This window comes from Diplotaxodon limnothrissa, linkage group LG3, assembly GCF_057381915.1.
Source record: "Diplotaxodon limnothrissa isolate DT_005_m linkage group LG3, D_limnothrissa_male_GT1.1, whole genome shotgun sequence".
Classification (NCBI taxonomy): Eukaryota; Metazoa; Chordata; class Actinopteri; order Cichliformes; family Cichlidae; genus Diplotaxodon; species Diplotaxodon limnothrissa.
Window position 1 is genome coordinate 18,157,535 of NC_140598.1, and position 14,848 is coordinate 18,172,382.

The window sequence follows — 14,848 nt, forward strand, 5'->3', positions numbered from 1 at the left end:
ACAAAACAAAACAATAACAACACAACACGCTAACAATAGCCTCCAAACATGCTAAATGTCAGGTTTATATTGTTGATTGTCATTTATCCTTAGAAATATTTACTCATATATGCTTAAGGTTTATAATCGATGTCATATTGATAGGGGTCTGATCCTTAGTCGTCTGCAAAGACTTTGTGTGCATTCCAGAGTGTTCTGGCATTCACACTCAGATCCTAGGGTCATGAGAGAGGTTATCTTCCCTTACTGATATATGGTATAGCAAACACATCTATATCTGTTTTAGTCTAAGTGCCTTTTGTTTAGGTGGACTGCTGGATTTCCAGACCAGCAGGTTTAGGGAAGTCGTTAATGGGGTCACATCTTGACACCCCCCCCCCCCCCCCACCCACACACACACACAGCTACATACACACACACACACACAGTACTCTTTTTTCTAATAAAAGAGCAGTGTTACGAGGGAGCGGACAAGAGCGACTGGAACCATATATGGTTCTCTCCATCATATATGAGTAACACAAAGAACTTTGCCTGCTCGTGTCTTGCTTTGCTGTGTAGCTGAAATGTCTCGTTCCAGCGGCGGGTTTGTGCTAGAAAGACCCATCACTAAACGTCACTAATGTCTTACATATGAAAACTCGCTCTCTCTCTTTCTTTCGCTTGCCCACTTTCCGTCGCGGGTGTTGCTCCTAAAACTTCCCCTTCTACCTAAACAACCAAATGCCACATGTTGCCATATTATCTTTTTGATTGGCTGACATGGTAAACTTTAACACCTATAGGGAAGGGGTGTTTTTTCTTTTTCTTTTTTCACTCACAAGCGGAGAGTGTTTGCTAGTGATGTCCATAGAAAACGTCGTTTTTTTGGGGTTTTTTTTTTTGGGGTTTTTTGTCCCGTTTGGATCTATAGCCATCAGAATTGTTGTCTTAAGGCCAAGAAAGATGCCAAGCGGATTTATTTTATCAAGTGGATCATCGTGGCCTTGCCATATTGATCCATTTGATTGACTTTTATTATAATTATGAGTTTATTTTATTTTCAGTTGCTACAAACGGGACAGACATGACTGTGGGATAGGACAGGGAGAAAGAATGAAAGAGAGGGAGAGAAAGAAAACCTAAAGGGGAGAAGAGACGGTGAGAAGGGGGGGAAGAGAGAAAAAACAAACAAACAAACAAACAAAAAAAACAAAACTCCTGGGTCACCTGTATGGAGAAAAAAAAACAGAAGAGAAAGCAAACAACAAAGAGCAACATAATAAGAAAAAAAAGCACCATCACAATAAACTAGCTAGCAATAGATATCAATAGTTACTAAATAATAAATGATATTGTGCAGCACGCAAGATAGACAGCGCACAATGTGCTTTGAGGCAGCAGCCAAGAAAGCTGTAGTCCGCGTCTGTGAATACCCATGTGTACACCTGTGTGCATACCTGTGTGGATCAGCATGCTTGCATTCCAAAGGTTTCTCCATTTAATGGTCTGCTAGGGAGTGTGGGGGGAGCCACAGCTCTGTCCTCTATGGTATGAAGCAGGTATGGAGGAGATCAAAACTCCAGACATCCAGAGGCCCCCAGAACACAAGAGACCAAGGAAGACCCACAGAGGGGCAGCCGCGCCACTGTTCTAGTAAGAGCTAAGGAGTAGGGATGGGTATCGTTTAGGTTTTATCCGATACCGGTGCCAAATCGGTACTTTTGAAACGGTGCCGGTGCTTAAACGGTGCTCAAACCGGTGTTTAAAGAATGGAGAACACAAAATTGGTCCAAAAACCTCTCATGTTCAGCTGTTTTTTGTAAAAAGATAACAATGTTAGCCTTTTCTGCACAAATGGGGCATATATGGTATCACTCTTGGCTGGAAGCTTAAACAATGGAAAAAATACAAACTTTGTCCAAAAACCTCTCATGTTTAGCTGTTTCCCTCTTTTTCTTTGGTCATTTTAGCCTTTTTGGCCAGGGTGACGGGAGTATCTGCCATCAAACAAGAAGACAGCCGCATGTAGCTATGATGATGTTTGCTAGTTCACCTTACATGCATTAATGTAATAACGTGGTTAGCCTACTCAACATAAATTACACACGAACAACATTAAGCTACTCATGCAGAGAAGAACGGCTGCTGCTGCCGTCAAATACGGTGCATTTCTCGGCTTTTAAAAAAAACCCACTATGCGTCGCCAGGTGTTTCATCGGATTCGAGGTGTTACCTCCTTTGACAGTATCACAGTATCAGCTTAAAGCGCTTGTTGCTACTGAGTTTGCATATTTTGCTGTGAAGTACAGCCAGACTTTTGACCGCTTCGCCTTGGGCATTTTTAATCTGTAGCTCTGCTCCAAAAGAACGTACGTACCTGGACCCGCCTACTATCCTCGGAAACGTAAAATGATTGGCTAGAAGTGTATCACAGCTCAGGAAAAAAAAGCACCGAAATAAAGCACCGAAATGTGCACTGCTTTTGGTCTGGTTACTACCGTTTATGTCAGAACCGGTGCCATCATGGCACCGGACACCGGTACCCATCCCTACTAAGGAGAGTCCCAGATGAGGGCTCATTCAGCAGGCGCGGAGCAGAAGCCAGGGGGAGTTGCAGTGACGTGCCCGTGAGCTCCGCCGGCAGCCAGCTGTGCCTGAGTGACCGAGCCCCAGGCCGAGAGGCTGGGGGCACCCTACCTCCGAAGTGGCCCGAGCGAGCCCCAATAAGCGGCCGCCAAGGAGTGAGCCGGTGTGTACCCGGACGCCCACCCCCAGACACAAAGAACCACCAACGCACCGATGTCTGAGGGAGTCCGCCACCGGCAGGGGAAGTGGTGGTGGGGGGAGATAGAAAACTGGTATATACAGGATGGACCATTTATATGGATACACCGTAATAACATGGGAATGGTTGGTGATATTAAAGTCCTGTTTGTGGCACATTAGTATATGTGAGGGGGCAAACTCCTTAAGATGGGTGGTGACCATGGTGGCCATTTAGAAGTCGGCCATCTTGGATACAACTTTTGTTTTTTCAATAGGAAGAGGGCCATGTGACACATCAAACTTATTGGTAATGTCACAAGAAAAACAATGGTGTGCTTGGTTTGTGTTTTGATTGCTGTCCCGCGGACGGCAATCATTTTCTGCCTGGAGCTAAGGGGGCAAAACAATCTCATGAGTGCTGCTGTTTGACTGAGGAAGAATAAAGTCGTGGTAAGCCAATCACATGACCACTTCAAGATGACAAAGCAACAAGGTGATATATACCAGTTTCTAAATTGTGTTGATAGGCCACGTAAAACCAGAGTCATGATAAACAATTTATACCCGTCGTTTTTCCTCAATAGTTTCATCATGTTTACTGTCTAAGGACAGCGCTAACAAGCACTCATAAGCACTGCTTATGAGCAAAAAAAACCCCAAACCTGCCCTTTCGTGTTGGTGGGAAAATGCACCATGTCGACCAATCAAAAAATGATATGGCAACATGACATCTGGTTGTTTAGGAAGAGAGGAAAGTTTTAGGAGTGACGTGTTGTCTTGTGTAGTTAGTGTGTAGTGCTGTGGATAGTTTTGTGTTGTGTGTCAGAACAATGAAGTGTCTCCAGGTAGAAACAGGAGTGATACACCTGCTGCTGTCAGACCTGCAGGTGTCAGGCTGTGATGTTGTTTGTAAAACTTGTGCATATGATTTTAAACATTTTCAATTTATATTTGCATTTAAAGTTACGAAATATGATTCATTAAGCATCTTTGTGGTTTGTTACAGTAAAAAATATCACTTTTTCAACTCGGATTTTATGTTTTTTGTCTAATTTTAGATCAATTGAGTTAATACAGTATGTCAAAATGGAAACATAACTGTAAATTCAGACACGTGGGGTTGTGCTGAAAAGAATGATAACAAAAAAAGGCAAAGTAAATAGTTTTTAAAGGTGAAATGTAGAGGAAACATCAAAAGTAGTTAAAAATGGCCGATTATACCCTGGGCCCCAGATGGTAAAACATTTTTTTTTAAGTAATGCAATAGTTAATTAATTACTTTTAGAATATTATAACTCAGTTACTAACTCAGTTACTTTTTTGAAGAAGTAACTATATTTTAATTACGTTTTCAAAGTAACTTGCCCAACACTGATAATAATATAATAATAACGATAAAGTTGTGGATCTCAGACTCCACCAGTGTTCCTCTCACTCATCAGCATCCACCCTCAAAGTTGCAGTGTGACTGGGGCAGGTTATTCTGATCATTCCTCCTCTGCTGCAAGACCAAAGATGATCATCATGTAGCTGTTAAGACAGTAATGGAAACTTTACACCTGACTAGAATCAGCTTCCTGTGAAGACTGCTGACCTTCTGAAGCAGAGCAAACACTGCTCTGACATCCTGTCAGCTGACACAGCTGGATGTATACCCCTGAAGTATTTCATCTTCACAGAAATGACAAAAACATAGTAATGACACTGAGAACTGTACGACAATCATCCAACACAGAGCTTCACATCATTTACAGGTACTCATAATTTCCTACACTAGTTTATTTATCATAGTTTGTGTGAGTGTTTAAAGCTGACAATCAGCAGGCTTACAGCCAAACTCTGTTCTCACAATTCCCTTTCAGTATGCTTAAACCATACAGTTGTCAACAATGCTTCACATAAATTGATAATTACACTTAAATTTAGCATGGTGGCACGGTGGTTAGCACTGTTGTCGCACAGCAAGAAGGTCCTGAGTTCAATTCCACCATCAGGCCGGGGTCTCCCTGTGTGGAGTTTGCATGTTCTCCCCGTGTTTGCGTGGGTTCCCTCCGGGTACTCCGGCTTCCTCCCATCGTCCAAAGACATGCAGCTTGTGGGGATAGGTTAATTGGATAATCCAAATTGTCACTAGGTGTGAATGTGCGAAAAAATGTGAGTGCGAATGGTTGTCTGTCCCTGTGTGTTGGCCCTGCGACAGACTGGCGACCTGTCCAGGGTGTACCCCGCCTCTTGCCCTATGACAGCTGGGATAGGCTCCAGCACCCCCCGCGACCCTGAAAAGGATAAGCGGAAGCGAATGGATGGACACTTAAATTTAATCAGTATGTCATCTGTGACACAAAATCCTAAAACAAGCCTGATGTGACATTTGAGGAAACTGAACCTTTCCATATACATGTAAAAGCATCAAGAACAGTGTGGTATTGAGTACTGATTCAAAGTGTTTGCTTTACCAGCTTGTAAACAGGAACAAAGCAGTGTCTGTTCTGTATAAGGTCCAGCTTCATGTATTGTTTTTGTGAACAACCAGTATTGCATAACATCCGAGGCTGTGGTTGGCTGGAAACCTGCATGATGGCAAGAAATGGTAGGATGTGGTCTGGTGTAGGATGTTCGTCTAAAAAGCATAGCTACTGTTTCTCTAAGCAAGCTGCAGAGTTTGGATAGTCTCTTAAGAGAATTCTGTCAAAAGAGAAGTTTAGCAAAGAATGCTTAGATAGTTGGAATAGTTAGTAGAGTTGCCAACTGTCCTCTAAAAAACGGAATCGCCCAGTATTCAGAGAAAATGCTACACCTTTCATATTGAGCTGAGAAGGAGCACAGTTTGTCCCGTACTTCAGCTAGAATGAAACAAAAACACAAAGCTGGAGTTATTCTGCGTCTTTATGCTGCACAGCTGCCTCTTCTTCTCTCATTCTCCCCCCCTCTCTCTCTTGTTGCTACTTCAATCATGAAAATGATCACTGATCAGCTGATCGGCTTTTCTCTAGTTTGTTTACCGGTCACTTTGCGCTAAAAAGGGAAACCAGCAGATGAACAACAGCAGCATGTTTAAGCTTGATCAGCTGTTGTTAGAGTTTATTTAATATTACTTTCTAATTGTCTACTTGTCATGATGTCGGTTTGGTTATTTGGTGAGAGGGAAACATGAAGATGAAACCAGGAGATGTCCTTACTGAACCATCAGAGCTGTGATGGAGAAACAGGTTTACCTTTTAGGAGACATGAATGAGTTGAAGTTATGAACTGTTTCTGAGAGACAAATAACATCAGGATCCTTTTCTAAGCAGCTGACAGCTGGTAACTGTGCAGGGGCGGGTCTATCAAAGTTTTGCCAGGGGGCCATGAAGGGCATTAACAGGGAAGGGAGGGTAAGCAAAGAGCTTTCACTCTGAGGCTTCTGTCTTTAATGTGGTAACATGCTGCCGTAAAGAGCTGAAGTGAGACTCTGTTGCTCACTTTCATCTTCAGTCATCATCAAGACACCATGAAGACTGCAGCCGTCACACTGCTCTTTGGTGAGTCACACAGAGCTTCTACACTTATTTATTTCAGCTCCCACAGAGATCAGAGCGAGTCCAGCTAAAGAACAGACACTCTGTGAATGCTGAGTTTCCTTGGTGCTACAGGAGGTAAAAACAGGAAGTCAGCTTGTTTTTGTAGACAGGTGTGAAGTAGAGACAGCTGCAGCAGAAATGAGAAAAATAAATTAAATTAAGAAACTAGAAAGGGACACATGCTTCATCTTTTATCCCGTTTTGTACAATTAATATACATGATAAAAGTGTATTAAACTGTACGTTGTTGCGAAATCAGTTTTACCCCGGTTCTTTCTATTCCTCGAGCATCCAGAGATGGCACCGGACTCAGTAGTCATTTTCACAAAATCTTTTATTCATCTTTATTCATCTTCATTTATCTTCATTTAAGCATGCACTTCTAGAAGGGAAGACGAGGCCGGTGTCCCTCTCCAAAATCTTCACCCCTTTGTTAGTTACAGCCAGCTTTATAGAAGTGACCCCATCATAAAACCCCCTACGGTGTGCTGCAAACTCTGTCTGTGTCTATGTGCACGAGCACGTGAATGCCTACATGTGCACGTTCCCACGTGTCTATGTGAGTGCTCGTGAGTGAGTGCGTGCGCATACCTGTGTGTATGTGTGAATGCACATGAGTGAGTGTGCGTGTGGATGTGTGTGCGTGACAGTTAAAACACTGTGGGTGAAGATATCTTCCTAGAGGTCATAAAACTCCCCCCACAGTTACAAATGTTAACACCCCCACCTTAAAACATCCTCTGGGGAATTTCCACTCAGTGGGGGAGAAGCCTTCTAAAATCTACTCCTAACTTCACAACCCAATGAGGCCTTTATTACTTTACAGACAGTGTCTCTACAATAATCCTACATTCTATGTTAACACATTTCTAAACTCTAAAATAAGCTAAACACTCCTACAACGTCTCCTGTCTTTATCAGTTCAGTTTCGACCATACCGATGGTTCATGTTAAATATGTCATGCTGTTTTTAACATCAAACACTAAACACATAGTTCTCTGAGTCAGTAACAAGTAGTAGCAACGTTTAGAAAGAATGGAAAAAATAATAATTTAAATACACAAAATAGAGGGAGGAAACTCCTCTCTGGCAGGAGCATTAAAACTAAATTATCTTCAGAATATCTGTGATTACAGAATGAAACACAAGATGACTTGGAAGCTGAAGTCCCAAACTCAAAAACACTGCTTAAACTGACCCGAGACCATATTTTTTTTTCTTCTGGGTTTCAGGAAGATGGATAATCATCTTAAAACAGATTGTTTAAAATTTGGTCCTACCGAGTTCAGCAACGGCATTTGTCAGTTTAAAGGAAAGGATATGAATGAGCTAAATGGGCTAATTTTTAAAAACCCAGAACCAGCTCTCTGTTTTGGGCAGCCAGTTGGCTGCTATTCTTTTAAGGACTCAGGCTGCCAAGAAAACCTCCAAAACTACTCAAAATGAATTGCTCAATTATAGGGGAAATATTGCAGACAGCATCTTTTTAGCTGTGAAAGCTAATTAGACAGCAGAATTAGCACCTGTAAGCCACTGTGTGATTGTGCTCAGGTACGTGACTGAAGAAATCTTCAATGTGAAAAGGTTTGTATCTCCCAATCACTGATGAGAAGTGCTGAGGGATTAAAAATCAGTAAAGGAGGAGCTCTGGCCCTGTAAGCTGTAAACAAACTCATTATTCTTCGTGAAGTCAATCAAACTTGAGATTTAGGATTTAGCTTGTCATGATTTAAAAGCTGTTCAGGTGCCTTTAGTGAGGAATGACTTCCTCTGATGACATTATCCCAAAAGGCCTGATACATGAAGTGCTGCACAGATGGTTGAGCTTTGGTAACCCAGCAGATTTTTGTAAAGTGCTTCTAACAGTTTACAGGCTGATGACTTGGTTGGGCTAACTTTATCCAGGCATGCCCAGATTAGGTCATGCTTTTAAATATAGCCATCTAAGACATCAAGCGTGGATATCACAGCAGATGGCCACCCCTACCTGAGCCTGGCTCTGCCGGAGGTTTCTTCCTGTTTCAAGTGAGTTTTTTCTTCCCACTGTCACCAAAGTGCTTGCTCATAGCGGGTCATATGATTGTTGAAACCCAACAATCTCTGTATGTATTATTGTAGGGTCTACCATACAATATAAAGCGCCTTGGGGCGACAGTTGTTATGAGTTGAATATCTCCTAGAAAAAGAGCAACAGCAGTTTTTTTTTCTCTGAGGACAATAAGAAGGAGTTTAAAGACTTTTAACTCTGTGGACTTTTCACCTGTTACAGGTGTGTGTGTGCTGCTGCTGTCTGCACCGACTGTTTCTGCAGGTGAGTCGATGGAAGTGAAAACAATCAGTGAAACTCCAACAAGAACACAAATAAATTTGCTCTGTCTGTCTGTCCTCCAGTCTCTTTGCATGCTAAACCAGACTCAAAGCAGTTCTTCAGTAATTGTGGTCAAGTGTCTCTGCATTGTGTTGACGATAAACAGACAGCTGATGGATGGACAGTGAAGAGGACCAGAGGAGGACTCACTGAGGACTGTGGAGCAGCTGCAGGCTTTGATCTTGATGATTCTCAATGTAATCTCAATTTGTGCAGCCCCTCTGATGGAGCTTACTTCTGTGAAAGCTCATCTGGACAGCGTAGCGATGAAGTTAACATCACTGTTTCAGGTACAGATTAGTGATGGGATTTCTGGCTCTTTTTAGAGAACCGGCTCTTTCGGTTCGGCTCACTAAAAAGAGCCCGCTTCTTCGGCTCCAAACCGGCTCTTCAGGTTGTTTTGTTGCTTTAATTAATTTAGTATTAACAACAAAATAAAATTATGCACAAAAATAATTACTAATGTAAAAAAAAAGTGGTATTATTTATATATAAATATATGCAGTTGCCCCTAGAGACAAAGCACGTACAAACTCCAAAACACATTTCTAGCGTTAACTGGACTTCAAAACAGAGCTACTAGATCACTTAAATTACACAATTGAAAGCATGTGTGTATTGTTTGTGTATTTATACACAAGCACTCATATATATTCAAATAATTAAAAAAAATGTTCATTTACCTGTTACTACCACACACCAAATCTGGTCGTTGGTACTTGCTGGCTTGTGTAGCCACTACGTAACAAAAGCTCAACACTGCCCCCTAGCATCCTGGAGCACTTCTGTTGTGTTTGTACGTGTTTTGTTCTAGTGGCCACCGTAAATATAATTTTATTTATTCACTCCACATAAAATGTAATAAATAAATCATATAATACAAAAACCAACTCTTCACATTTCAACTTTTAACTATTTAAATTTTCAGCTTTTTCCTTTTACAAATTTAAAATGAAACAACACAAAACACTGCAAACCACAACACAATAAAATATAAATTAAAATATGAAAACAAAAAGAAGATGCATATTCTCTGTCATATGGACCTGCATGAATAAACTTTCTGAATCCTTTATCATCTGCAACTGAAAATAGTTGTGGATGATTACTATACCTTTCTAATGTATAGTAATGTATAGAATCAGATCTGATTCTGAAGGAAGTGATCTTTTTCCTTATTCAAACTCTTTTCCTTGACTATAATAGAAATGTCATAGAGATCAATGAAAGGTTGTAGTTTACATCTTACTTTAACGATACATGTTCTTCCCCTGTTAATGTATTCAAGTCACATAAACTAGAAGAGCCAGTGAAATCTATCCCATTGTTACAAATGTTGGAATATTAAAGAAGGAACAAAGAGGTCCATATTCACTGTAGTGGCACAAAACCTCTATTTGACATTTAACACTGCTGGATTTACTAAAGAGACTCAGTGTCCAAAACTAAATAGATTTTGCATTTCAAATATTTCAAACTCAACCACTCTGTGCTCCTCCGCCACTGCCTTGTTTGAGTTTTGGACAAAATGGATTCTGGGATATTGAATTCCGTCATTTCAAGCTGATTGGAAAACAAAACAGCCAATCAGATTTTTTTTGCATCCAAGTCTGTGATTGGCTGGTTTTGTAGCACAAATACAACAGTGTACAGAAAGAGTTGAGCGCCCACGGGCAGAAATGTTGAGAGCGCGAGTAACACAATGTGAGCAAGAGCAAATGCAAAAACTGAGTGACAGGGGCTGCTGTTGTGTGTGTGTGTATGGACAATAGCAAACACTGAAATACAGTTTTTGCACGCAGCAATGACTTTTGTTCACTCAAATTTATCTTTTCTTCGCTCAAAATAAATTTCTCCTCAAAATGCAACACTTGCACCTGCAATTTTTTTTTTACATGCACTCAGAATAGTAGCACAAAAATAACGCCAAAAACCAAAGTGGCTGTACTGTCTGACTGACTCCAAAGTCACAGGTGACTGATGACCCCTGCTGAAGCTTTAGCTTCTGACTGCTCTGTTAGTGTAACTCTGTCTCTCTTTATGAATCGTTTTGTCTCTTATACAGAAAAAGGAGTGATCTTGGAGATCCCTGCACTTCCTGTGATAACAGGAAGTGATGTTACTCTGCGTTGCAGACAGATCAATGGTGACATGGTGGCAGCTTACTTCTTCTTCAGTGGACGTCTTCTTGGATCTGGATATAAAGAGCACACCATCTCCAATGTGCAGCAGTCTAATGAGGGTCTGTACTGGTGTGCTACTGATCTGGCTGGACCATCTCCTAAAAGTTTCCTGAAGATCAGAGGTCAGTACACTGACATCAGTTCATGTCATTGTGGTTACATAGTACAAAAGTCACCTGTTTAACATTTTCCTAAACACTTTCCTTGACCTTGATGGAAAGCATCATGAGGTGGAGGAAAGGTGTTGTCACGAAGAACTGAGGAAGAGTAGAATCATATATTTAAGACAATTCCCTATCAACAACCATTAGTGAGGAATGAAATCATTAGCAGTGTTTCTGAGCGTGCGGTGCCAAGTTTGGACCAAGACATTTTACTTTGAGTGACAATACGATTTAATGAACTGAAATCACTCCCTCACCTCTCCTCCTACAGATCCTGTAACTGCTTTCAGATCTTCTGTGGCTCCTCATCTTGAAACCATGCGCTCCAGCTCCTCTCTTCCCTCTTCTTCTCATCCAACCAGCTCTTCCTCACCTGCTCCTCAACCTCCTCCTTCCTCTCTGTCTGTGTTCAGACTTCTCTTCCACCTGCTGGTCTTCTGTCCATATTTCATCACAACCGGTCTGCTGCTGTCTATTTACCTCGACCGGATCTCCGCCACACGCTCAGGTAGATATCTGCACACAGGTGCATCACTGTGAGCTAGGTGATGTGTTTCATTGTTTTTAGTTTTGCTTCATTGAGTTTAGATATCTGTGTTCATGGTGTTTTGAGTTTACGTTATCATAATTATTATTACTGGTGTAGGAGTAGATTGTTCCTGGATTATTTTCTCAGTTTAGTCTTCATGTTTCTTACGTTTGGAACCTTTTAGAAGTAAAATTATCGTGGTTAGAGTTGTAGTTCATTCTCACTTTCTTGTTTTTCAGCTTTTACTTCATGTTTGGTGTGTCTATGTCACTGTACTTTTGTTGTTGCTTTTTTTAATCTTTTCGGTTCTTGATTTAGTTTTGCTTCCCTTATCTCAGTGTCCCTGATTAGTTTCAGCTGTTGTTGTTTTCTGGTGTTTCCTGATTCATCCTCATTGTGACTGTGTGTAGCAACAGTTTTCACTTGTCTTCTGTTTGTCATGGTCCTGGGCCATGTGGGCCCAGTATTCTTAGTTCTTTGTATTTTCGTATTTCGTTCCTTATTTAGGCCATGTCTTCTGAGTTGCCCTGTTGTGTTGTTCCCTAAGTGTTTTTCCCTTCATGGCTCTCTCCCCCCTGTGTGCCCTCTATGTATTGATGAGCCCTCGTCTCCCTTTGTGGTTGTTTCATGTTTCCCCAGCCCGTTATGTCTGTTTTCCCCGTGCTCTCTCTCCTCCTGTCGGAACCTCTGTGCCTCTACATGTCATGTTCAGTTCACCCCGCCCTGTCTCGTTATGATTATCAGTGTCACCTGTGTTCCCCGTGTGTGCCCACTTTCCTCGTTTACCCTCTGTGTATTTCTGTCTGAGTCTCCCTCTGTTCGGCGTCGTGTTCTCCCTCATGCTGTGTGTGATTCCCCCGTGTTTCCTGGTGAGCTTTACGTTAGTTTTTCCCAGTTTAGTTTTGTATCTCCCATTATCTTTTGTCAGCAATAAAGCTGCCTTTTGAGTTCATCCCCGTGTGTGTGAGTTTTGCATTTTGGGTCCTCCTCCTGCCTGCCACACAGCCGAGCCATGACACTGTTTGAGTCTCTGTTAAGATACTCTCCTGTTTACCCGTCATTCATGTGTCTAATAAAAGCTGTTTTTTAATTAGTGTGTCTGCATCTGGGTCCACTGATGATCAATCAGTAGGCAAAGGAAGTAAAACGTCTTCACACTTTCTTCATACTTATATCTAGATTAAATAAACATCTTTGTGTGAGTGCTAAATGAAGCGAATCCAGGAAACCTAAAGACACAATAGTTATGTTAGACGTGTTTCATTGTACTGGTCACTGATGTTTTTACTCTGTCCACAGGAAACAGAGTTGTTGTTTCCATGGAGATGACCCACCAGGGTGGGCAGAATGAGGAGGTTGCTGTTGATGTCACCACTGAGCATGACTTCTCTGAGTGATCCAAATTAATGTTTCAGTGCAGCAGGGACCTGAAACATGTCAATCTTCTTAAATTCTGATGAAACTTTATGATACATGATCAAAGAGAGCGACCATCTCATCGGAAGCTTCAGCTTCTTGTTTATTAGAAGGAAAACGTAATTCTGGTTTTCTCTTGTTCACTTCCTGTGAAGCCCCTGAAGCTGTTTCATCAGAGCCTCACTGAGGCTGTTAATAACTTGTTATATATACTTTCTGTCTGTCATTAAAAACTATAAATAAAGATATATTTCCTACATTCACAATATTAATAAAATAAATATGTATGAAACAATAGAAAAAATAGAGTGGGCCTTTCTGCTTTATACAGCATTCTTTTAGGAGTATAACATAAGAACAAGAGCAACACTGCCCATGTCTTCTTTAAAAAAGCAACGACAGAGAAACTTTACAGAGACATGAAATTATAGTTTCATATGACTGATAAATTCAATCAAATAAAAACACATTTTTAAAAATCCTGATAAGCAGAATTAAATAATCAAAACAACCCACAACAGTGTGGACAGATTTAATGGAACTTTACTGAGCTACACATTCATCGGTCATGTTTATATGAATATAAAACCATTTATGGCTGAAACATAAATCATACATGTATATCAAAAATAAAAATATTCTGAACATTTGTCATTAATATGAAATGATGAACTGATAAACTGTTTGAGTCAACGTCCTGTCTATAAGACAGTTTGCTGGTGATTATTTGGTAATTGTGTTTTATGACATGGATCTGTTAGCAACCCACCAGCTAGTTCTTAGAAAAACATTAACATCAAAACCTCATGTATAAATCAAACAAAGTACAAAGTAGTTTGTGAAAAGACAGTAGATGTGATGCAGACGAAAAGTCGCCTGACAGTAGAAATCACCACTTGGCAGAGGTTTGGCTGGTTCACGAGTCATTATGGCACAGTACTGGTTTGGTTTCCAGTGTCTAGAAACCCAACTCAGGGGTCACAGATAAACCACATGTAAGTTTTCTTATTTCATATTTCATTCATACACTATATTTTCAACTTAAAACATACATTTAAACTATTATACACAGAATACTATTTATAAAGTGCTTTGCAAACAAATGTCACCTGATCTTTGGTGTTTATTTTTAACAGTTGATTTGTGTTTTTATGTGTCTCGTCTGAGCAGAATCCTGAACTGAGATCAGTAAATAAAGCTTGTTTCCTCTTATCCACTTCTCTGGTCAGTGTCTCAGTTTCACTATCGGTCAATGTTACTTCTCCTTTGCTTCAGCATTAATGGTCATGTCTGATAACCTGCAGTACAAAAGCTTGCTTTTTCATAAAATAAATTCATGAAAGTAAATGAAAAGATTAAATATTGACAGAGCTCCTCTGATATATACAACAAAGTCAACAGTTACTTTAAACTGCTTCACAAACCGGTTTGTATGATTACAATCACACACAGTACCACAGATATAAAACTAATAAAAACATGGCTCTTTCATGTCATAGTGTAAAGAAACAGGAGACACCTTTCCTCCAGGTGCAGACTTGATCAATGAACTCACCTTACACTGGAACATGTTGCAGTCTGTGAGCAACACACTGACGGTCGACACATGTTCATTTGTTTTTACAAGCTGGAAAACTAGCCTTACATCTATTTAGCTCCAAAGGGACATGAAGGGTACCTCAAGTGGTCTCAAGTGGGTCATTGGAACCGCTTGAGACAAAAACAATATCCATGATGTCGCAGGAGGAAATTATGTTTTCTAAAAGTGGAACCATCCATCCATCCATTCGCTTCCGCTTATCCTTTTCAGGGTCGCGGGGGGCGCTGGAGCCTATCCCAGCTGTCATAGGGCGAAAGGCGGGGTACACCCTGGACAGGT

General features: G+C 40.9%; 1 protein-coding gene across 1 annotated transcript; it reads left to right on the top strand.

Annotated features, from left to right (window-relative positions):
* The first annotated feature begins 6,220 nt into the window (after nucleotides 1-6,220).
* On the top strand, nucleotides 6,221-12,950 carry LOC146634765 (uncharacterized). The gene is made up of 6 exons (XM_085343630.1): nucleotides 6,221-6,269; nucleotides 8,579-8,620; nucleotides 8,701-8,967; nucleotides 10,743-10,982; nucleotides 11,296-11,532; nucleotides 12,853-12,950. Exons 1-6 carry the CDS (start codon nucleotides 6,239-6,241, stop codon nucleotides 12,948-12,950), a joined length of 915 nt encoding a protein of 304 aa, XP_085199756.1. The 5' UTR covers nucleotides 6,221-6,238.
* Nucleotides 12,951-14,848: the final 1,898 nt, after the last annotated feature.